This window comes from Marmota monax, unplaced genomic scaffold (assembly GCF_021218885.2).
Source record: "Marmota monax isolate L192 unplaced genomic scaffold, Marmota_monax_Labrador192_F-V1.1 WCK01_AAM20220418_F8-fsc00026, whole genome shotgun sequence".
Classification (NCBI taxonomy): domain Eukaryota; kingdom Metazoa; phylum Chordata; class Mammalia; order Rodentia; family Sciuridae; genus Marmota; species Marmota monax.
The window spans coordinates 12616170-12641515 of NW_026693108.1; the positions used below are offsets into that span (position 1 = coordinate 12616170).

The 25346-nt window shown below is 48.0% G+C and overlaps 1 protein-coding gene and 1 long non-coding RNA gene across 8 annotated transcripts in view; both read right to left on the reverse strand.

The window, feature by feature from the left end:
* Farp1 (FERM, ARH/RhoGEF and pleckstrin domain protein 1) overlaps positions 1-25346 on the reverse strand; it is a 259842-nt gene that overhangs the window by 192795 nt on the left and 41701 nt on the right. For 4 of the 7 annotated variants that reach the window (XM_046454771.2, XM_046454769.2, XM_046454770.2 and 1 more), the window contains exons 1-3: positions 16896-17011; positions 14429-14565; positions 13803-13996 (exon numbers count right to left, since the gene is read on the reverse strand). In XM_046454771.2, the coding sequence (XP_046310727.1) occupies positions 13803-13973 (171 nt within the window). In that variant the 5' untranslated portion in view covers positions 13974-13996; positions 14429-14565; positions 16896-17011. Of the gene's footprint in view, positions 1-13802; positions 13997-14428; positions 14566-16895; positions 17012-25346 lie in introns of those variants that run through there. The other 3 variants (XM_046454766.2, XM_046454768.2, XM_046454767.2) reach the window with 3 other exon arrangements.
* On the reverse strand, positions 7116-10377 carry LOC124099621 (uncharacterized). Its single transcript, XR_006854018.2, has 3 exons — positions 10069-10377; positions 8684-9191; positions 7116-8306 (listed from the first exon to the last, which is right to left on the reverse strand). It is a non-coding gene; the product is annotated as an uncharacterized LOC124099621 (long non-coding RNA).

A 25346-nucleotide genomic window follows, 5' to 3' on the forward strand; every position in this document is an offset into this window, starting at 1 on the left:
TCTGGAAACTACTTCTGATAAAAATCTTTTCCCACAAATCTGAGCCAATCCCCTTCAGCAGTCAAGTGAAACCTGAAGTTGCTGCAAACCAAACTGTAGTTCAGAGCACAGATGAGCCGACCAAATGAGACGACGGGAGAAGGGAAACCAGCAGCCCCTGCACAGTCGTTATGAAACTAAGCAAAACAAGAAGGGGGAGGCTCAAAGGGGGTGGTTTGTTCTTTATGAGGAAAACAAAAATATGCTCCGTGGGATCCACTAGGCACAGATCACAAATGGGAAGAGCTGCCCCGGCCTGGAACAGCCTTACTGCCTCTGTTTTCCTCCTTCACTGTCAATCAGCTGCTCAGGGCTTTCTTCTGTTCTCACCCCTGCATCCCTCCCCTGGATCTTAAGGATTTATTCTGTCCTCTGTCCAAATATCAGCGTGGCCAGGACAGTACTTAGGATGGTCCTCACTCTGCCAGCTCGGCATGGTGAACTGCTGGACCACCCCGGTCCCCTGCATGGCTGGCTGACCCCAGGGCAGTTTCTGTGTGGTTTCCTTCACCTTTGGAAGGACTCCTCCCTTGGAGCTTTCCTCCGTCCACACATAGAGGTGTGCTTCCCAAGGCGGGTACCTCGAGGAACACCCAATGTGAAGTCCCTCCTGGGTTTATAAAGATACTTTGAGAAGACCAATGAGAGGAGGTTGCCTGGCTCATGATATTCACATCCGTGCTACTGACCATGGTGTGCTGCCCGCACAACCTGTCCATAGCTCCCTTCACTGGTGACACTGGCCAGAAGTATTTTCAGTTGCTCAAAACCTAAAGACTCTTAATGAAGAACATACAGAAAAGGGCCGGGGTTGTGGTTCAGTGGTAACAGGCTTGCCTAGCATGCATGAGGCACTGGGTTCGATTCTCAGCACCACGTACAAATAAATAAAAAAGGTCCATCAACAACTAAAAAAAATCTTTAAAAAAAAAGAATACAAAATTAAAAAGAAAAAAAGAGCATACAGAAAAGAAAATAATTGTAGGGACATGCTTAGACTATTACTGCCCTTGGTTGGATAACGGGAACTTGTATTTTTTGTTTGTTTGTTTTGTGTTAAGCATTTATGCATTTTCCCAGTTTTTTTCCAATGAACACAGAATGAATTAGGGGAAAGTATAACGGGATTCAGAAAGTTTTAGGGTTAATTTCTTCAAAAGATCAAATATGGTTCTTTGGTTCTCACTAAACCTCACAATTTGTACCAAGACACCAAAACCTTTTACGTTCAGAGTTACCATGTTACCAAGCAATTGTTAAAATTAGCCATTATGACACCTCATGGACAATGACAATTTTTTTCAATAATACCCACATCTCTTGGGGAGGGGTGTGCCTGGTTCTCTAAGGTAAATAAGAAGCATTGACTAATTCCTGGGCACGACCAGAGACCACCATGCTACCTGCTTGAAAGTGGTCATCGTATCATCACAACTTGGATTTTAAACAATGCTTGCTCTGTGAATAATTTTTAAAACACTCATATACTAAAACTTTGGTCTGTTTGGTCCTCCTTTTCTTGTACTCCCTTAACCTGTAACGGGCAACACAGTAGAGATAAATGAGGCCCAGTCACTTAAGTGAGATATGCCACATCCCATGGCTCTCCACCAGTGCAACTGACGTCTTCCTCTGGTTGTTGTTCCATGCGGTAGCGTAACCGTCATCCTCTAAAAACAGCCTCAGAGGTGTCCTGCTGCTGCTACGCAATTAACAGTATTTTACATAGTCACTCAGGGACTTCCTTTGGGAATAAAATATAAAGGCCTACAAAATGGAGAAATTCACCCAAATGTTAACATTTTTTAAAGCTTAACTTTTAAACTTCTTGCAAAAAAATTCCTGGCTGCAGGTTTCCAAATACTACTACACAGCAACATAAACACCATGCTTGACTCGTTCTCCCTTCACTGGCAGATGAGTATTTCCAAAGGAGGGGGAGATGTGGGCGGAAGGGTAAAGAAAAGAAAACCTACAACTTGCAGGGAATTAATTAGAGCGAGGTCTAAACGGAATGCCTGGGCCGCTCTCTGCTTGGAATGCCACACGTTACTTAAAAACCGTATTTAATTGCAGGATCTACCTGCCAAGAGCAGGAGGGAGAAGCTACTTGGCTTGCTTGTGCCAAGACAAGTTTCATGTAACTACTAAACGATTTCGGTTTCTGAAGTTTGCAAAGTCTTACTATTCAACTGGACAATTCACATAGAACACCAAACACCTTTGATAACTTCAGAATCATTTTGAAATTTGGTCTTTACAAACTCTTCTCAGTCTTTAGTCTACAAACTGGAAAATAATACAACTAGAGGTGAACTGAGTGGCTTGCTAAGGTTCCACAAGTGGATCAATGAACAACAACAAAAAAAAATGTCCACCACATAGACTGTTCACTGCTGGAATATACAGGAAACAGGAGCAGCCGGGGAGGTCACAAAGAACCCGGTCCCTGTTTAAAGGAATTCAACATCTCTCTGGAAGTTAAAATCCATAAAATGATAACAATATATAAACGGGAGATAAAAACCAAATGAGGCAGCGAATACTAGTGAAACTTAAATGCTCCATTGAATCACCCGGGGCGACTTTAACTCCTTCCCAAATCATATTGCTCCATGGCATAATTTTTTATTGATCTTGAAAAATAACATGGAATTTAATTTACCATCTTAACCATTTTTAAGTGCACGGTTCAGTGGTGCTGAATACATCCACTCTGTTGTGACACTGGTCTCCAGAACCTGAAACCTGCACCCCTAACTCAGTAACTGCTCATTTCACCCCCAAGCAGCCATCCTTAATAAACTTTCTGTCTCTAGAAATTTGACTATTTAGGTACTTCTCATAGGTAGAATCATACTGTACTTTTTGTGACTGACTTACGTCTCCTAAGGTAAGATTCATCCATGTTGTAGCACAGGTCAGGAATTCCTTCCCTGGAGGCTCTGATGCTCCGTTTGGCATGCAAACATCCACAATTTGCTTCTCTAAGAGCTTCACCTGGGTTGCTCCTGCCTCCTGGCTGATGTAAAAGAGCACTGGAAACAGAAGTGTGCAAATCTCCCTTCGAGATGCTGCTTTCAATTCTTTTGAACATATCCTCAAAGTAGGATGACCAGATCACATGGTAACATTTAATTTTTTGAAGAAGTGCCGTACTATTTCCACAGAAGCTGTACATTCGCACCAACAGAGCTGCAAGGTCCCGGTTTCTCCAGATCCTCGCCAGCACTTGTGATGTTCTGTTCTGCTGTTTTTTCTTCCTTAATAGCCACCATCCCAATACACCTAAATTCTGACATGCATTCTGGACTGAATTCTTGACTCACTGTGATTCCGACTTGCATTTCTCAAGTGAGTAGTGTTGATCCCTGACATAATTTTTTGAAGACTGAGAGAACGCTGATAGAGGAATAAAGATATTGTTTCAACATGGCCAATACAACAAAAGAATGGGTATTTGCCAGGATCAGAGCCAGTGATAGAAATGCAACAGGACTGGCTGGAGGGACTGCAGAGTGACCTGTGAGCTAGCACTCCTGAGTCACTAAAAAAATGATGGGGAAGAGAGGTGGAGTGAAAAAATAACTTCAAAACAACCTCTTCTACAGTTCCCTGATTCACGCAGCTGAAATTCTTCATATCCTAGGGCCCCAGACTTCAGTTCTCAGTGCAACTAGTATATGTGCAATTTAAGGGCTTTGGTCTCCTCCATTCACTGGGAAAATGTCCATCTGCACTGGCTCCACAGGGACAGAGCAGAAAGCTGGGCAAGTGAGTTACACCAGGAAAGTCCCAGCCAAGAATGGCCCAAGCACTTTTCAAAGGATGTTTCATTTAAAAAGAAAAAAAAGAAAGAAAGTTTATATATATATATATATATATATATATATATATATATATATATATATATATGTAATGTGGGTTGAGTTGTGTCTCCCTCCCCCCAAAGAGGATGAGGTCCCAACCTCCAAAGACAGTGAATGTGACCTATTTGGAAAAGAGGTCTTTGCAGATGATCAAGTTAGGATTACGTCATGACGATGACCCTAATATGACCATGTTCTTATCTATGAGGATAAACTCACACAGCAAGAAAACCTCAGGAAGGCAAAGACAGATGGGGTGGTTCATCTCCAAACCCAGACATCAAAGATCACCAACAAACCAGCAGAAGATGGTGGGGACAGCACAGAGCACACTCTTCCCACAACCTCAGAAGGAACCAGCGCTGCCAACACCTCCTTCGCAGGCTGCTGATCTGCAGAACCACAGGACAGGACTTGTCTTCTCGCCGCCACCTGGAGTGTGGTACGGGGTTACAACAGCCCCAGAGAGCACAGCTGTCCTGCTACCAATGCCAAAGCTAAATGAGTGACCAGCCCAGGGAACAGGGACCACAGCTCAAACACCACCTCAGTGCCACTGTGGAAAGCATTACCAGGGGGTTCACGTGGGTACAGGACACAGAGAAGAAACCCTTGTTCTCATCTAGGACCTTGTGTGCCACCAAACAATGTCCCCAAGAAAACCAAGTCCCCAGGCCCCTGGCCCAGCATTTTTAGAGCCGGACAAGAGGGCCAAAACAAGTCTGGAAGCTAAGCCATGGGACTTGTCCCCACAGAGAGCGGGCAGGATGCCAAAGGGCAGCTGGCAGCGTCTCCGCTCTGCTGAATGAGTTTTCTGGAGAAAGTTAGAACTTTATTCTCTTCAGCTGTCATGTGCCCTCAGGAGCTCCCAAGGAGAAGCCTGCTGGGGGCACTAATGGAGGAAGTGCCCTGGAGAGAAACTGCCCTAACGTGGAAGGAAGGGGAGAGTAAGAAAAAAGCTACGATCTCCATGAGGGGTTCCAACGCTCCGGTCAGGGCAGCACTCTCCTAGATCAAGGGGCTCACGGGGAGAGCAAGGCACAGTCCTGGGTCAGCAGACGGGAACTACCACCCTCCCTGCAAGGCCTCCCTGGATGTGAGGGCTACCAGGAGTGGGACTGCGGATTAGCTGAAGCCAACCAAGGCATGAGACGGTTCACGGCCGCACTGGCGCTGTGTTACAAAGCTCCCATCTCACGTACCTGTAAATACTGCAGAAATTCACTGTCTTTCGCTTCATCATTGGAATTCTACTGATAAGATGGCCCAGAAATTGAATCACCACAATAAAAGGAATTTTGTGGTGCCTGCCATATGACACAATGGCTCTGGGTGGGAGGTGGCGCAGGGTCAATGGTGCGGGGGGAGACTTCAGGGAAGGCAGAAGGAGAGACCAAGGGCGGGAGGCCAGAGAGGCAGAAGCTGCAGGGAGCCCAGCCTTGGGGCCTGCGTGTCTTCTAGAAAGCAGAGTCTCAGTCATCTCCGAGAGAGGGGGGTTCTGCCTACACAGCTGCCCCCTGCGGGATGACCTCAGCTCCCTTGCTCTTTGGCATCTGGCTGAGATCAGCGGATGGTAGTGGGCAGGGATGTGGTCAGGAAGGCAGCATCTGAGCCATGGACGGCCAGCCCCCCGACTGTGAGACAACACTGTTGGAGCCACCCAGGACTTTGTATGTAGGAAAGTGATTCAGCTTTGAACAAAGAAGAAACGTCTTGGGATTCCCTAACGACTCGGAAAATACTCTCTGGTCTCGCTTGTCACTGCCCCAGACGTTCAGTTGTATGTTCGGACCAGAAGTCACCGAGCCCCCCCTGCTGTGTCTGCAGACCGAGTGCACACGGATGGGTCACTGGGAGACGGCACCACGGCCACGTGCACGTTAGAGTTCCCAGTACCAATAAATGACATCAACACAAAGGGCGAGCGAGGAACACAGTTGCCCCATCCCTTTCCCGTGCTGTGAACAGAGCCCTCTGAAGCTGCCAGACTGACATGCCTGCGCCGCTGCGTCTTCACCGAGGTGTGGCAAGCGGAACAGAGTGGCCTCTGGGGTGATGAGAAGACCAGGACGCCACGAGGAAACACAAAGCAAAGCAAATCGGAACGAGCAGCCGAGCGCTGTGTGTCCCTTCTGGAAGGCACCATTTAGATAACCACTGCAGATTCTCCTTTCTGATTAAAAGCAAAGCAATTCTCTTTCATCAGCAATGTCAGCAATGCTCGGAGATGGTACCGATTTCTCATAAGACACCCGCCAGGGAAAGGCCCGTGCCAGTTGTTTCCTGGTCCTCAGTGACGGCAACAAGTCATGCAGGCTATGAACCTAAGGACTGTCTGTGGTCACCCACTCCGGATGTTCCATCCATCAGTACTATCAATCCCCCTCCTGGATTCTCTTGACCTGTCAGCTCCCCAACATTCTGCCTATGACGCTTAGGCCCCAGCCCTTATGGGTCACCACCATACACATCTGACATTACTATGGCCTCTAGTCACTGGGCTTTCCTCTGTGGGCTCAGCCTCACCCAACTGGTCCTCCCCACCTAAGAGCACCTTCCACTGGCACCTATCACTGGTACCAGCATAACTGACGGGTTGTGTGGTCCTAATGGCTCCTTATGGTCTACAACAGTTAACAGAGCACATAAAGCAGACGCCTAACGTAGAGTGGCCCTGAGCCCCAGACAGCTGACCCATCCCCAGTCACTTACACTAAGCCTAACTGGTACTATCCACGCCTACCTCCCAGCAACATAGGGATGGTCCTTTCATGTCATACCGGAAAGCATTTGCCATAGAAAGGCTGGTGACTGTTGAGTGCCTGCTCCTCAATAATAATATGCATAGACTTGGCAAAATCTGACCCTTGGCAAGGGATTTCTGGAAAGGGCAGTGACTTTTTTTCAGTTCCTTATCACAGCAGCACCTTGCCTAGCCTGTTGATAAATATTTGTGGAACCCTTATTGTGCTTCCAAGATCACCTTCCAAAAAATAAAGCAAGAGCCGCAGAACCCCATGGTGGGTATCTGGTCCAACTCCCTGATCATATAAATGAGGAAACAAAACCCCCAGACTCTTAAAGTACTATTAGAATTGCTCTTTCATGTGATCAGTCTACCTACAAAAGAAAAATCCCAAATCGAATAAATCATTCCATATCTTCCTTATGAGATAAAACCATTAAGTCCAATTCAAATGTTCCAAGTAATGGAAGACAAATAATGATAAAAACACAGCAGATAATTTTTAAAAATCAGTACAATTTGTATGTGCAATATTTTCATATTTACCTTAAAATACAGAAGTGAAATGTCTCCTTCAAAAGGACCCACCCAGCCCATACTGCCAGGACTTCCAGAGAGGGGTCCGGCCGTCCTAGGCCTACCCTGAAACCGTCTGTCCAGTCTATCCAAGTGGGATGCAGGCCTCCCTTAGAATCCCGACTCTAGGAAAATGGAGACGTCTTAGGGTTTGGGAGACAGAGGAGACCAAGAAATCATCAAGGTGACAATGCATGCAGTTTCTGAGCTAAAGACTCCCCCTCCTCAATTTTAAAGCCAATCAAACTAAAGCACAGAGAAGCTGCATAGAAGTCCACAAAAATGGCAGGAAAGGTACTCGGAAGAAATGGAGGTTTCATCCCAACGGTCCAAAGGGCCCTTCGTTCTCAGAACACCCAGCGAATGTCTTCCCAAAGCCACCTGGGACACAGGTCTAGCTTGGCTAATGTTTCACCTTCCAGCAAAAGGCTGACGAGGAGAGGAAGAAACAATACTCCACCCGACACAGGTGCCCTATTGTTTATTTTAAAGTACTTTCATGGGCTTTCATTTTTCTGTCTGACCTGCCCAATAGCTCAACAATGAAAGCAGGGTCTCCGCTCTGCTAAAGAGCAAAAATGGAAATAAAGCTTATCGTGAAAGGCAGGAGAAAGACCGACTCCTGTGAGAGTAGGCATGTGCAGTCTGAACGGTGATTTTCCACAGGACATTTCCTGAGGTGAGCAAGAGACAGCAGGCAGACAAGGAAGCTCCTGTTCTTGGTAATTAAACAAGATGATCTCCATTTAAACAGGGGGATAATCAGCTTCTCCAACTCCCCACATCTTCTCAGGATATGGCCCATTTTAATGTCAGATATGAACATTCCTCAGTGCAGTTTATTCCTTGTATTTATTGGGCCTTTCTGAATGATTCTTTTTTTCAGGAAGAAAATAGCAAACAGCTGTTAAAGAAGTACTCCAATCATCTCGGAGCTGGAGAATTCGCTTTGATCACAGGAGTTCGAACTGAAGTTGAAAGGTCACACACAAACATTCTGGGTCAGCGTTTAAATTTGACTCTTTGCTTCTAAGGAGCTAGAAAGGAAGGCTGGCTGTATTTAGCTGGAATGGTTTCTAGGGGAAAAAAATATTTTATTCTATTAAAATAGTCTTTCAATTTAACCTCGGGAGGCTAGACCCAGACAAGCACCATTTATCATTCAAAGTTAAATAAAACCCAGAGAGGCCCGTGCAAAGCACAATGGACATCAATACTATTTCAGAAACTTGGCCAACAGGAGCCAAGAACAACACTGATCAGGGGAGAGAAATGTGAACTTAGTTTTGAAAAACCCAGTGAACACATGAAATCCCCTCCTCTCGCTCTGGCTGAGGACGCAGCTGCCAGCGGCACTTGCTCTGGGCACAAAGGCCTCCCTTCTGGTTTTAAATGGCCAATTACATTTTATTTAGATCCATCCTCCTCCGCCACTACCAGCAGCAGCTCTTACGTGCAAAGCTTCTGATGCAGCAGCACACACAGCAGCCTGGAGCGTGCACACCTGCTGTTCCCACCAAAGTCAGGTCCGCAGGAGGGACGGTGGTTCCAGAAGAGCCACAGCAGAAGACTCACAAAGGAAGGTCCCCACCCCAGGGCCTTTAGCTAAATGTGCATCTCACCCCCTTGGAGGAAAAGAGAGGAAGAGACATGCAGCAGCTTCCCCCAGCCTAAGATGGCTGAAAGAGAAACGGAAGGGAGATCAGATGCCTGAAAAAAATGTTAGAATCCAAGAAGAAACCAAGCACTTTTACATGCGGTTGCTGCAGGTGAGCTCAAGCCTGGGATTTCCCAAGGGCCACAAGGAGAAGAGGAGGGGCTTTAGAAAGACCAACCTCTGTCAGCGCGGTGGCACACACTGCAATCCCAGTGGCTCGGGAGGCTGAGGCAGGAAGGTTGTGAGTTCAAAGCCAGCTTCAGTGACTCAGCAAGGCACTAGGCAACTCAGCAAGACCTTGTCCCTAAATAAAAAGGGCTGGGGATGTGGCTCAGTGGTTAAGAGCCCTGGTTTCAATCCCTAGTATTAAAAAAAAGAAAAATCTCTGCCCCATCCCTTCATGGGAGCTGGAGCTCGGGAAGGCAGCTTTAAGGTGACACACCATCACTGAAGCCCACCCCAGATGAGCCCTGGGAAGAAGGGACCCCCATGGAGGCCCCACCCAGGTGTCATGAGAATTAAAGAAAATGTTTCATAAAAAGGTAATAAAGCACACCCACTGTTTAATCACTCAAGGCCCGACTTTATAGTGCTCCTAATTAGGTCTCAACACCTACATGGCCTCTTCAGTGACGTACAGACCAATCATTGCTCTCAAAAATCCAAGAGATCTTCTGGGCATTCAATGAACTGGTTGACACTTTCATATATACATATTTTATATATTTATATGTACGTTATATATGTATATGTTATATTATATATAAATATCATACATTATATATTATATATATTATATATTTTATATGTAAGTGTTCCTGAGAGGTTCAACTTGATCTCTTTTTGTCATGCATCTCTGCTGTCAAGGGCTCAGAGCAGTTGCCCCAGACTCCTGAGCCACATCACATCCGTGAGCGGCACTCCACAGTGGGTAGGACGGGGAGCCTGGGGTCCCACAAGGGGAGGCAGCTCAGACATCGTTCAGCCACTCCTGAGGAGGTGGCTGGAGAGACTTCCTGTGGGTCCGTTCATCTGTATCCAGGGACAGCACCCACTGTCTCTCAAACTGTGATAACCAAACAACCAATCTGAAGTGTGGACAGTCAGTGACACCTACTGAGTGTCCCCGGGAGCCAGGCATCCCTCAGGAGCAGGGAGAAATGATGAACAAGAGGCCTTACCCCCAGGAGCTCTCCAGCCCCCTGTCGGAGGTCACCACTGAGCAGACAAACCCATCAGGATTTTCCGTCATGAGGGGCTGAAGCAGAAGCAAACACACAGCTGTGGTGGAGGTCACCCTGGAGCAGCCGACGCCCCCGGGCAGTGCTCAGCAGACCCTCTGTGAAGGTTTGCTGCCCTCTCCCAGACTTCCTGAACAAGGAGAGCCATGCGCCATCCTCAGACAAACGAGAAGAGCCATGCCACCCTGAAAAGCTGCACAGGAGCCTGAGGAAAGGGACACCGAGATGCAAGTACTAGAAGAGGTTGCAAGGGTCACTTCCTGGGATGATCCTCATGGAGCAGAGCTCTTCCTGCCACTGTTCGGGGGGCAGGTGGGGTCTGCACTGTCCCCCTCCAGCCCTGCCAGCTCTGCAGCAGCCACATGCATCTTCCCGTCACCTGAGAGCCTCTTCTCCGCGTGCCATCATGACCAGGCCTGCTCAAGGGCCCAACATGGCTCCACTCCACTCCTGTGCGCTTCGCTCCTCCCACATGGCACTGCTAATGAGAAGAGTAAACACCGGGAAGAAGCCATCCGCCTCACCCCACAAATGTCAGAGAAACGAGGTTTGTTTACCAGAGGGTCGTGAAGACCGGGCACATTAAACCTTCTCAGGGACTTCAGTGGAGGTGGCCTGGCAGGGGGACGTGCTATTAACCTTCCAGAGCCCAGGAGTCACCATGTCTTACCACCTCCACCCAGAGATGATAAAACACCATGCAAGAGCTTACCATAAATACTGTTTTTGAGTTTTCCTCTCGGCAGAGGAAGTACCCGAAAAGACGGTCCAAGTTCAGCAGGAAAGGTGGCCGTGGAACTGACTACAGAACGGAGGACACTGCCACGCTCTCTGCCCTGGCTTTCCAAAAGGTCGACTCTTCACAGTAATTTTTTTAAGTTTATAAATAATGATGGAAACAACCAGGGGGGGTATGATTTGGTTCTTGGTGCCAAGAAATATTTAGGGAATTTGCACTTAAAACGACTGCTTTGACTTTAAAAGATGGATGCAGGCAGAGTAGGAAGACAAGGCCCAGTGCGCTCGATCCCCGGGGGAAGAAGACGGGGTTCACAGAAGAACAACCCCAGAGGGAAACTCCAGAGACTTCTGGCCCTGTGCCCTGCTCATCTGTGTCGCAAACGCAAGCAAGCGAGGAGAATTCACTCCTGGGGGGCCCAGATGGCGCTGGCGAAGAGGACACTTCCAGGGCCAGACACTTGGCTTTGAGAGGTCTCAGCAAAAAAGTTTTGGAGCAAGATTTTAAAACAAGTCGGTTTAGGAGCTGGGTCTCTGCAATCCTGCAGTCACTGTCCTCCAATCCAAGTGCCGTGACTGAGTCACCACGGCAGCCCTGATGGCTTCCAGCTGTGGATGGCCTGGCTCGAGCTGTTCTCCAAGAGCACAAGGCAGCAATTTAGAATCCGCTCCATCCATAGAAATGCTGATACTGGCTGTAGCCAGTTAGGGAAAACATCTGTTGCTCATGGACTAAGAAGAAACATTCTGACCAAACTAGAAAAATAAAATATGAATGGATGAGGCCTGTCAAAACGAGCAATGCCACTGAGTTCTACTGTAAAATAAATGCCCTCTAACATTCAGTCAGCAAGCATTGAATGAGGGCCCACTATAAGTCAGGCACCAGGCTAGATGCTAGGGGTATAATAAGAAGGCAGGTCCCTAGCTTGAAACGCGGATTCTGTAGTGGCTAAGCACATCAATGCCCCACCAACCGTACATACTGTCTTTCCAGGATGCGCCAAGAATTGTTCTAGATACTTTATTTGTACTGACTTTTTAAATTCTCCTGTAACAGGAGGAAAGGGTTATCATCCTCCTCCTCTTATGGAGCAGAAAGCAGAGGCCAGGCAGTCTAGCTCCACCCTGATAAGTGTGCAAGAAAAACAAACAAACAGTCGCCTCAGGGAGGAGCATCTGGGTGAAACTAACAGGATCTTTAAGGATGCACAGGAGTTTATTGGGAGGCTAGGAAAGATTCCTTCCAGAGAGGTTAAAAGTGCAAAATAGAGCATCAAAAATTATTAACAGAGGAAAACAATTCTATTTCTACTTCTTGAGCAGGGACTCCCTAGCTAAACAGTAACTAGGAATAAAGCCTGGACATTCTTCGGTGTGGGGACACTGAAGAACCACAGTGAAGTTCAGCACAGTGACCCCGCGGCCAACACACGACGGCAGCACTTGCCAGCTCCTCAGACCAAATCCCGTTTGGAAGCACCATTTAACCGCAGGTGGCCCCCACCAGGAAACACTGAACTGAGTGCCCCACAGAACAGTGGCCAGGAAGAGATAAGAGGGGGAGGGCAGGGAGGTCCCAGGTTCCAGAAGGTCTAATTCTCAGACCACTGCAGGTGCTTTCCTCAGTGTGCTTTATGATTCCAGAAAGCAGCACCGGCTCTGTTCACTGGAATAGGGACGCATCCCCAAGTCACTGCGAGATTGGATCCCACCACAAGAGAGTTCGAAAGGGGCCAGGGTTGTTTGCAATGAGCAATAAATTGGCAGTTTTAAACATGACTATCGTGAGGTTTCTCTTTCCCTCAGACACTTAATTCACACTCTCTGAACAATGTTCTTTGAAATGAATGTAATTTACTGAATTATATCCCATAAACAATTAAATGATGGGTTACCACCGTTGATGGCAATTATTAAACCTCGGTCGCTCCAGCCAACAAAATAATGGTCAGACTGTCTCCACTTTAAAAACAGGTGTGTTCCCAAAGTTTGTAAGTCGGCAGCTTGGAATTCAGGAGTTATTTTCTCCCTTCACAATGTCCAAGGTGCACCATTTAACAGTAGGTCAGAGAAGACGGTCTGCAGGGAAAACCCCCCCTTGCTTCTGGAGAGCCCATCACGTGAGGTACTCTCTGGCCTGGGGACCCGAACGTGCTGCGCCAGGTAACTGGTACTGTGTGCTGGTGGCGGTCCCTCACCCTCTAGCAGAGCCACTGGAGGAGGAGGCCAAGGGGAGGACGAGGCAGGGCTCAGGAAACAGCAAAAGCCTCGAGGTGGGCAGGGCAGGTGCCTGGGCGAGGGGCTGCAATTGGTGCAGAGGTCAAGGCCACTGGCTTTCCTTCTGCTTGGCCTCTGGCCACCACATGATTCCTTCCCTGGCCCTGGGATGACGGGCCTCTGTGTTTCTAGGGTCTGTGCCGGGGTTTCCCACACTCCCCATGCCCCACCTGCCAAAGCCACGAACGTGGTCTCTCCTGATTTCCCAACATGAAAATACACATACGGCTCTTCAGTGGATTTCTCAGGATTTTTCTTGCCAGAACTCTGGACACAAGTGAAATGGGACACAGACGGACGGACAGACAGACATACACACACGCGCGCGCACACACACACACACGTGTAAACACTCATATGAGAAATGGCATGTGATATTAGCCAATTAAACTAGGATCCATCATGCATACATACACATGCACAATTATGGATATGTGTGTGCAGAAAGTCAGGAAAACACAAGTGACGAGGTCATTCACATCACCACATGAGCAATTCATACACAAATCTGAAAACTGGATTGCTCAGGACAAGAATGTGTCGTCGGAGCCAAACAGGCAGACCTTCTCCGGCCACCTCCTGTCTGAGACGTGGGAAAGACCTTCCCACCCAAGGCTGCCCACACCCTTGGGTTCACAAACACACCCTCTACTTACTGGAACCTCAAAGGCCTCCTGGGTGTCATCCAGCATCTGGATTTTGATGGACATGAGTTTTCCTGAAGGCGTCGGAGGAGGCTTCTGCCCATGTTCCAGGGTGCTGATCCCCGAATTCTCTGGTGCTCCCAGTCGTGAGCCTGGGGTGGGCTTCTGCTCTATTTCCCCCATGATGAAAGTAGCTTATAGAATATCTGCAGGAAGCAGTGAGAAAGAAAAATACATCAGGAGACTTTAGAATTACTTAAGTAACTCTTACCATCTTCTCCCCTTTATTATGGGAATTTCTCCAAATCACACCAGGGTGAGCATGCTCTCCACCTGTCCCCCCACACGGGGACCCGTGTGGCTGCCTTCAGTTCATTCACCAGCAATGTCACCTTTAGACACGCAAGGCATGAAAATATTTTTGCATATTTTAGTCATCTGCATATTTTTGCATGTTGCTGCATATTTTATTCTTTTCTTAGTCTCACAGTCAGCTCTTAATTATTCATGCCATAGACTCGGTTGTGTTCCACATTTTATTCAGTGTCTACAGTGAGCGAAGCACTGCTTTCTACGCGATAAGGCGGGTTGGGTAGAAGATAACAACCCCCAGGCCCTGTCGTTAGCCAGTTAATTACCTCGCATGGACACAGTAACATATTAAGTGGTGTGGGAATTATCGAGATAAATGGAGAAAACACACATTGTGGCAGCTTCTAATCCGAATGAAGGAATGATCACACCTCACATGGACACAGGCAGGGTCCTCGAGTTTCTATTACAATAGAAATATTTCAATTATTATATTACAGTAACTTTACGATTCACTTCTTCCTCATCACACAAAACAATTCTCTTCACTCCCTGCACAATCCACCCTTTGCCACGACACACCGCCCTCGGCCCTGCCAGCCACCGGGGTGCTGCTCCAGGCTTCACGTGGGCGCCTGTCCCTGGCTGACCGCTCTGCCTTCTTTCTCCACCTGGAAGCCTCTACCACTGCTTTACACCTCAGTTCAAATGTCACAACCTGGACCCTGGAGGCACAGCTCAAATGCCGTTGACCTCTCTGTGCTCTTGGCTCTGTCAAGGCCACCCAATGGTGGAGGGGTGTGCCCATTTACCTGCCCCCATGGCACTATGGGGACCCTAAAGGAGGTCCCAATCTTGCACACTCTTTGCATCTCAACCCACCGAAGCACAAAGCCCGGCAGAGGGGAACTCAGTGTGGGCTCCCTAAAGACCACACCATCAGCTGGCGCATTTGTACGACGGCTGCAGGTGAAGCATAGAAGGGACACCGAGGAAGGCGACCTCCGAGGAAGACGAGGGTTTCAGGGTGGGGGAGTCTTCCACTGAGGGGAGGCGGCTCTGAGCGCAGTTGTGTCTCAACAGTGGAGCAATCCTTGGACAGAGACAGGAGACACACAAGAGGGACAGCGCAGAGGAGGATTCGGGACAGAAGTGAGATGGCACATGGGCAGAAAAACGAGAGGCACACGTGGAAACAGGCTGAGCTCAGACCCTGAGGCCCGCGAGCGCCAGCCGAGATGTGCAGCCCGTACCCTGTAGGCACAGGACAACGCGGGGCCAGAGTGACACGTGACAGAAGAAGCAGCTTAGAAAAGAGAACCTGCAGAGGATCGGTGATGGAGAAAGAGATGGGAGGGCGGGGGCCGGGACGTCCATTCCAAAGCCATGCCAACGACGGGCTTGAGTGACAGCTTGGACAGAGGGATGGGACGAGGGGGAGATGGATAAACCCGCCTTTGTGGAACACATTAACCCAGTGTGTGAATGGTCAGCTACTCGGAGGAGAGAGAGCAAAGGGTGACCGTGATGGGAAAGTTTCCCTGCAGGGCAGAGGTGGCAGGCAGGAGGGCAGGTGTGGGTCTGGGACCCTGGCTGGGGTTGTAGAGGACGTCCCCGGCTGTCAGGGAGGTGGAGCTGGACGCAGGCCGGGCAGAGTCCACCTCGCTGGGTGAGTGAAAGCCTGGGATTTGAATGGAGAGGGCGAAGGGGGACCAGGAGGCAGAAGATCCACCAGCCGGTCACGAGGGACGATGGAGGACGAGAAGATGGGAGGGGGGGACAGGAGAGGGCCAAGGGGGCGCTTAGTGACAAAGCCAGCAGTGTGGCAGCAGGCGTGAGGCACAGAGTCAAGCCCGCGTCCTACACTCGACACAGGGGCCCTTCAGCTCACTCCTCAGGGCAGCCAGCGGCTGGGCGTCCCACTCTGCAGGGTCCTGCCCCACGTCTCATCCTCTTCCTGAGAGTCAGGTCCCAAGAAATTTCCCAGAAACTTCCTTATGGAGGCGCCCAGCCTCCTGGTGGTAAATCCTCTGGAGGGGCCCCACGGGCGAGGCCAGCCCCAGGGCAGCAGGACAGAGGCTGTGAGCCCCATCAACAACCTGGGCCAGCAGCCAAATCACCCAGGCCTAAAAAATGTGTCCCTCCATGGGACAGTAGAGCCTGAGTGCCTGTTGCTCACTCTCCACCTCCAACCGCCACCAAAGCCTGGGAGAGACCACTATTGACTCTTTCCTGTGACCCGCTCCTTCCTTTTTGAACACTCGCCAAGTCCCTGTTCCTGCCCTAAATACGCACCAGGAATCGACTTCTAACCTGCTTGGTGGTGTGCTGGGCCACCTAGTAGTCCTGAAAGATGAGACCAAAGCTGCTCGTCTCTAACTCTGAGCCCAGGAAGACAGCGCCCACATTAGTTCAGTGAATCCAATGTGAGGGGTGATGTAGTCATTACCAGCTGGGCTCAAAATGGTCATAAATCAGGCAAAATTAATTCTGTATATGTTTCCTGTTTGATGTCTCATGATTAAAAATAAATGCAATCTCCAGAGAAAACTGCGCCCTCCACCAGGGAGCCTCCTCTGCACGCCCCCCACTCTGTGGGGATCTTGCCCTTCCTCTCACGGCCTCTGTGCTGGGCTCTGCCACTCTGCCTGCTGCTGCTCAGTCAAGGATCACGGGACTGGCTGGGCTTCAACCAGCCATGGAGCCAATGACAGGAAGGAAGGGGCCCAAAGTCCCATGTCACCCCCCAAAAGGTGCCAGAGCCCTTCCCTACAAAGGCTTCTTCTGACCTACCTGAGTACTGAGCAAGGCCCTCATCCCGTGAACAGAACCTTTTCTTTCCCTCTTGCCCAAGACCCTCAGAGGCATACACAAATTTTTAGTACCCTGGCATTTAAAAATCTGAGTTAATGATTAATGGAGATTCGGTGCCTTAACTTCCTTTTCCTGTAATCCTCAAATGACCCGAGGCCTGTATCATTTCTACTTCTGGGTGCTGACGTTTTCACAAAGTATGCCACATGTTCTGTTTCCCGGCTTGTGTGCAACAGTCACTGTGCATGGAAAGTTCTGTTTAATTCAAACATAAACCCAGCCACGAGTCCTGAGCCCAGCATCCCAAGAATGCCAAGGGAACATCGCGGGAATGCTCCAAGTCATAAACCACAATCGATGTTTGGCATCAGAACTGGTAAGTCTGGAATATAGGGTCATCCTCCAGGTAAACAAGTCCAACCAACCTAAAGGTCTCCCGTGTATAAACATTAACCCCTGCTCTGTTCTGGCTTCCCCTCCATTCGCTTTCTGACCTCTGGACTCTGGAGGAACCGTCAAAACGAAGGCTTCATTATCCCTAACGTGATCATTCCAAGCCTAAAAGTAAAAAGCTCTTTGTGAAACTTTGTTCGATTTGAAAAGCTACTTCAAATTAACAAAAAGTAATAAGCTTTTTCACCAACAGAGAAAAGATTAAAAACTAGAGTTGTCTTGCCATCATATCCTGGTTTAAAGACTTCCTCTTGGAATTCACCCAAAGCCATAAGGAGCACACACACAAAAATGCAAACTCCTCCCCGCAGGAGAGAGAAGACATCTGTAGCCCTAGTCCACAGGCTGTGAGAAAGAGCTGCCCAACTGCAGGGGAGGTCAGACAGAGAAGCAAGAGGCTTAGAGGGCTGCGGCTTTCAGACAAAAACGGCAGAGCCTCAGTCCCCAAAATAAGTAGAACACCAACCAGCGATGACTTTCTTGGAACGACATGACAGATGTGTAGATGGGCAGTAGTCCCTTTCCCGGGCACAGGTGGCTTGGAATGAGAAGCCCACAGGCAAGTCACATTTGGAGGAAGCAGCCTAGTGCTGAGGTGAAGGGAGGAAGACAGGTGGTGTCAGGAACAGCGGTCTGCACCACCCAAGTCTCAGCAAGCGGAGAAACCCAGAGGCTGCAAGATCCCTACACACACACACACACACACACACACACCATAGGGTTCCCATGAGGATGGGCCAGGGCCCTCTCTGCTGGCCCAAGGGGGAGGCTCCTGCAAAGAGCTGGTGGATAAAGAACTCCTCTAGTGAAAAAATGGGCCTTTACAGGATGCTGCAGGAAATAAAAAAAAAGACAGATGAACACCCATCCCAGAAATGTCATGTGCAACAGATTAAAATTTGCCCATGTTACCATAATTCACAAAGTGTAACAAAATGACAGATTCCATAAACAAAAACATAAAAGGATTTACAAGGGTTCAGGAAGCTCTGGGGAGACTTCTGGAGGAAAATTCTAGAAGCAGAAGTAAAGTGGGAAGGCAGATCCCAGAGGCAATAACAGAAACAAGAACAAGAATAAAAATATTGGTTGAGCACCCCGAATCTGAAAATCCAGAGTCGGAAATGCTCCCAAATCCAAAACTCTGAGGGCACCAACATGATGTCACAAGTGGAAAATTCCACACCTGACCTCACATAACCAATGGTGGCCAAAACACTGATGCCCTAAGAATATCGCACAAAGTCACTTTCGGGTTATGTACATAAGGTGAGTATGAAACACAAAAGATCTTTGTGCGTAGACTTGGGGCCATCTCATTACATATATATAAATCGTCCCAAATCCAAGAAAATCCAAATCTGAAATACTCATGGTCCCAGGAATTCCATGTAAAGTTATTCAGCCTGTGTCACCAAAATAGAGGCCAAACTGGAGGCAGGTAAAAGGAAATAAGTGCTGGCGAAACAATGGGGGTTGAGAAAAGCAAGTACAAGGTTGAAAACAGAAAATGAATAGACATGAAAGATCATGAAGCGATCCACACCCCACAATTGGCATCCCTAATGGGGGAAAAAAGAACAGAAGAAAGGTGGGGGAGGGGGACCTTAGTGAATAATTCAGGAAATCATTCTAGAAATGAAAGACGGTTTTCCATAATACATGAACATATTCCACACCAGGAATAACTACCAGAAAACGCTCGCCACAAGGACATTTCCCAGGTTACCGCTGGTCTTTAAAAATTAGGAAGGAATTATTTAGAAACCTAGCTGAAAGCTTCAAATAAAAACTGGAGGGGACCAAAGTTCAGGTTTCCGCACGGCACACACCTGACCTAACTGTCAAAATGCCTCCAAAGAAATAATTAATCAAAACTTTAAACCCAGCCATACGTTCACTCAAATATAAACAGCCAAATGTTTAAATAACCAAGAACTCAGGGGAAAAAGTTACCAAAGCCCTTCTTAGAGAAATTAAAGGATAAAATTCGGCAAAACAAGAGGTAAGTAATGAAACAATGAAAAAGTCATTATTAAACTTTAAATTTATTTATCTCATATGAGGAAGACTACAATGATTATAATGGCTACAAAATATTATACCTCCTGAAAATATACAATATAACATAACTAAAAACACAGCAGGGAAAGGAGTAGAAATGGTTATAGGCATTGAAAGTTGCCTGCTACTTCACATTTTAAAACTGGCAAAAGCAAAAATTTATGTCTCCAGAGAGATGGTTAGTTAGCACATGAAAAAAGTAACCTCACTGGTCATTAGGAAATGCAAATTGTACCCATGATGAGAAACGTTTCACACCCACTATAATGGCTACAATAAAAAGGCCAACAATAACAAGTGATGTCAAGGACATGAAAGAACTGGAACTCATTCATTGCTGGTGGGACTATAAAATGGTACAAATAGTTTGGGAATGTTTTGGAAGTTTCTTTAAAATGTTATAAATTTAGCACAGGACCCAAACCTTCCCCTAATAATGCAACAATTTTATTCCTCAGTATGTCCCCAAGACAAATAAAAACATGTCCAAAGACTCATACATAAATGCTCACAGTCAAAAAACACAGACAAATGAAAATAACCCAAAGTTCATCAAGCAATGAACACAGAAACAGAACGTGATGCATCCATACAAGGGGTTATTATTCAGCACCACGAAAACCCAACTGCTGATATATAACACAACATGGAGGAACCCCCAAAACATTTTGCTAAGTGAACAAAGCCAGGCGAAAAAGACTACACAGGACAAGATCCTATTTTTATATAAAACGCTATAGGGGGAAAATATTATACCCCTCCACACACAACCTTAGGTCACAAAAATTTCTGTCAGCATGCACCCTGTCTGCAAACCCACACTAGGGTCCTGCCAATAACTAATTTGTATCGCATACGGAGAAAAGGCTTTATCCAGAGAGGAAATATCCAGACTGCTTGCCTGGGGCTGGTGTGGGACCTGAGCTGACAGTAAAAGACACAGGGGGCTGGATCTTTAGGGGCTAACAGAAATGTTCAGATGCTAGGTGGTATTCACAGTCACACAAGTCTAAACTACTGAAAAAGACCATTACATTGTGCACTGAGAGGAGGCCAAAGTCATGAGATGAAAATTACACTTCAACAGGGCTGGATGTGGCTCAGTAGGCAGAGTGCTTGCCTGGCATGCACAAGGCCCTGGGTTCAATCCCCGGCACCACCAAAAAAAAAAAAATTTTTACCTCAACAAAGCTTGGCTCTGAGGACCAGAACCTCTCTGGAAGAATGAAGAAGTCAATGTCCAGCAAGCTGGCTCCCTTGTGGCCACAGGCCTTTGGAAGAACAAGCCTGAAGAAGCTTGAGTCTTGTTTTTCATTTTATGCCTTTTAAATTTTGTACCATACACACATATTACCTACTGAAAACTAATTATTTTTTTTCTTTCATCTACTAAAAGCACAAAAAGCTGCTGGCAACATCAGCCCTGTTTAGAGCACAAATCTAATGAAATGAAATCACAGTGAAGAAGGGGACAGCTGTCAATCAAAACAGGTTAACAAAGAAGAACTCTGTGCAAGATTTTTCCCCCTTCCTGTTTTAAATATAAGCTACTTAAAAATTCCAGGTTAAGAAAAATTCATAGAAAGTTGTTATTCATAGGAGAAGCTAGAGAGAGAAAGAGAGGGAGAGAGGGAGAGAGAGGGAGGGAGGGAGGGAGGGAGAGAGAGAGAGAGAGAGAGAGAGAGAAATTGACAGGAAGCTAAAGGGCTGGGCTGTGAGGTCCCCAAGCACTCAGCACACACATGTCAGCCAGTGACTTTGCATTTGTTGTTTTGTGGGGACAAAAGTCAAATATGTCAGATGCAAAGAGAGGATGACTGGATTCCCAACAGCTCTCTTCATCTACCTTGCTCTTAGGAACCAGAAACTGCTATGGGACAAAGCCACCTTATGCTCCTGTCCCCTGGGGTACCAGGGCCAGAGCGGGGCCCCAGGAGAGGGGAGGGTGTAGACAAACCAGAAAGACTGGCGGCCCGCAGCTCTGCAGAAGCACAGCAGCTCGGCTGGGCTTCTCCCGGGGACTTAGATAAGGGGTTCTGGAAAGTTCAAACACAGCTATCTGTGTGGATAAATGCACTTATTTCCCAAAAAGTCTGCGAGCAAGAGAAACAACCACAGACCACTGTTTTACATCACCCAGACACTCCACATGGGGGAGGACCAGCTCGGCCTGATTGATCATCTGGGAAAAGGGGCCAGGTCACCGTTTGCAAGGAGGGAGCTCCAATTCCACCAGCAAAGTAAGGAAGAAAGAATTAACTACAGAAACTAAATCGAGACTATATGTCACCGTTTTTTCTCCCTTACCATAATAAAAAAATTTAAAGTTTTTGTTAATTAAATAGGCTATCTTAAATTCTTCCAACAAATCTCCAGAACATATTTCAAGAAAAAATTCAGAACGGAAGGGATATTTCTTCATGTTCATCATTTTTATACACATTAATTCAGAAAAGCTGTTTCAACCATAACCCTATCGGCTCAAAACCTGAGTCTAGTCAGTACCAAGTAAAAGGAGCAAGTTCCCAGCAGGGTCTCACCCACCCGCAGGACGGCTCTCCTCCAGTGACTGCGCTCCCACCGTGGGACACTGGGGACCAGCAAGCTTCGCGGTCCCAGGGCCGTGTTAAGCTCTTCTGCAGCTTCTCCTTCCTGGCTCCAGAGCCACCTCCAGACCCGGTCTTTCGGGGAGAAGCCCTCACTCCTTCCTCCCTGGGCTGGGCTTGCGTTCAGCTCATAGTCCACACTTCCCAGGCCTTTCTCCTCTTCCTGCCTTGCCTACAAGATGACAGTCCCAAGGGCCCGTGAGGGTCTAGTTCCCTGGAGGACGACATCAGCCTCTTGCTTTAGGGCAAGGGTTGGCTCTGGGCTCCAAGTTAGTGGTCCTGAACTTGGAGCCGTGAGAACAGCAGCCAGTGTGCCTGCTGGGATCATTGTCCTCCCCCGCCATCTACAGCAGAGCTTCCTCAAAGGTGCCGGCAAGTCAGCAGAAGCAGAAGCACTTGGGTTGGTTAGACAGCCAAGTTCTTCACAGCAACCTGAACCCCACTGACTTGGAAATGCTGGGGGGGCCTGGGCTCCTGGGTTCTAACAACTGTTCAAGGTTTGTGATACAGGCTCAGCCTGGGGACCACTGCTCTGCTGCTGAGGGTCCCAATTAGGATTGGTTCAGATAAGGGTGTAAACTTCAAATGGCCACAAAGCAAGCTCTTCCCGGTGAGAAGACTTTCCCGAGAACACATCTATCTCCCTGCCATGCTTCACACACACACCAAATGCAGTGAGCACCTTGTGTTTTTTGCAATATCTCTATCCCCCAAAACTAAATTCTTTGCCAAATCACTTTTAATTTATAATCTAACCTTCTCAAAAATAAAGGCAATACCTTTGCACTCTGATTTGGCAGAGCACATTTCCTCCATTAAATAGATAAAGACAAAAATGTAAAATGGAGGCAGAAATAAAAGGAACTGGAAAGAGAAAGCTCTCCTATAGCTGCAGAAAATCAGGAAACCAGAAAAAAAATAAATCCCCAATAATTCAGATTTAGATGATGCCAATTTCTTAATGATCCTGAGAGTACAGTCTTCCAACTTGAGCTCAGCCATCATCTACCTCTACGAAGAAGGCAAGGGGACACGAAACAAAGGAAGAAGGTGGCCTTCTGGAGAACCGCCCCTGCCAGCCCCTCCGACCACACACTAATGTGCACACGGGCACATTCTTAGGCTGGGCCAAACTCACTCTGCGTTGTCATCCACTCACTAAAGCAAGTCTCTCTCTTTAGTTGACGACGGTCAGCCTCTCCAAATACTTGTAGAAAGCACCTAACCCCTGCCTGCCTGGCTGCCCACAGGAAAGGTGCAGTGTCACTAGATCTGCTCACTCAACAGCTATAAAAATAACAAGCAAAATACTTAAAGTACACCATCATTCAAGTGTCCAAATAATCGCCATCTCCACCATGAACAAACATCCATGAGGGTGTTCTACGTTTCCGTGACTGCACTTTGCCCTTGTGGGACAGGAACAGATATGGCGCCCTGTGGCCGCGTCAGTGGAGAAGGGATGCATATCCATCAGTCAAGAGGGAACGGTACCCGGAGCTGCTGAAGGCAACGTGTCTGCTTCTGACAACAGGTGAACTGGAAAGCCTCGGAGAAGCCACCTCACTGAGGAACCAAGACGCGAACCGGTCCTTGAGAAAACACCGCGGGTTTTTAAGGACCAGTGATGGCAGGTGGCCTGGAGTGGGGGACACGTTGGTACGTTCAGTGGTGTTCACTAAGCATCCACCACGGACCGGGATCGGTGCTGACGGTGGATCCTGAAGACAGTGGGGAAACCGGGAGCAGGAAACAGGGGAGGGTCCACCGGGGGCGGGACGGCCGCTCACGTCCTTAAGGCGAGGCGAAGGAACACGTGGGTTTAAGGACAAACTTGGACAGTGTGCGCTGGCTAGATCAGGACACAGGCCAGTTAGGGACATCCGTGATACGTGTAACACAAGAAAAGAAGGTGGTGACGGCGACGATGGAGGGAGAGAGACGCGTGCTGGCAAGAGTCCGCCGTCCAGCACCTCCCGTGGGGAAGAAGGTGGAACGTGCGAGAGTCCAGAACTCAGACAGAGGGGAGAGGACGAGGACGTGCCAGAGGACGAAGGTCCCTGTGGGCACCCTGACTCGGTGCCCAGGAAGCTCTGCGGTCCTGCTGCCACTTCCTGAGCAGCCACCACCCCTCACCCTGCGGCCACCTCTCCAGGGCTCTCCCCCAGAGTTCGACTCTGGCCAAACAGAGAAGCCGGGGGGTCCGGAAAGAGACCCTAGAGACGTGTCTCTATGTTAGAGCCTGTTCCACAGGGGACACTCAGACCGTGGGTGACATCTGGAGGGTGTCTGAAAGGGACACAAGAAGAAAGAACCAAGATGAGGGGCTAAAGTGGATGCCAGTATTCACAGGAGAGAAGGGGAAGCAAACGCCAGGAGGAATCCCGCATCCTCGGAGCTGGGAGGACATTTGGGGAGCCCATGACAACACTGTCCCTGCAGCATGAATCCCATTTTTACAAAAAAACTGAGCCTCAAAATCCATTATAAAATCCTAATGGGGAACATCGAGGCAAGAGGACCGGCACCAAAGCTGGGCATGATGGAGCCGTTATCCCAGTGACCTGGGAGACCGAGGTAGGAGATCCAAGATCACAGCCTCAGCAACTTAGTGAGACCAGGTCTCAAAATAAAAAATAAAAAGGCCAGGCTGGGATTGTGGCTCAGTGGCAGAGCGCTTGCCTCAAACGTACGAGGCACTGGGTTAGATCCTCAGCAGCACATAAAAATAAATAAATAAAATAAAATAAAGGTATTGTGTCCATTTACAACTAAAAAATTATTTTTTAAAAAAGGGGGGGCTGGGGATGTGGCTCAAGCGGTAACGCGCTCGCCTGGCATAAGTGGGGCACTGGGTTCGATCCTCAGCACCACTTAAAAATAAAATAAAGATGTTGTGTCCACCAAAAACTGAAAAATAAATATTAAAAAAAATAAATAAAAAAGGCCCGGGAATGTGGCTCAATTGTTGAGCACCCCTGGGTTCAATCCCTGGTACCAAAACTAACCCAGCCCAGAGGCTGTGCCACAGTGCTGAATGTCATCTGGGCCATAAGAAAAGTCCTTCCAGTCTGGGGGGACTCACTGGTCACTGGTCACTGGCACTAAAAGAGAAAGCGGCCATTGAGAAATAGAGACAGCAGGAGACTAGTTACCAATAACATGGATAAGAAATGAATTGGTCTAAAGTTAATAGATTGCAGTTTTATGTTTTAGGAAAACTGAGCTGATGATACAAAGAACTCCCATACACCTTCTGGCCCCCTGTAGAGCTTCCTGCTATGCACACCCTGCATCAGTGTGGTCT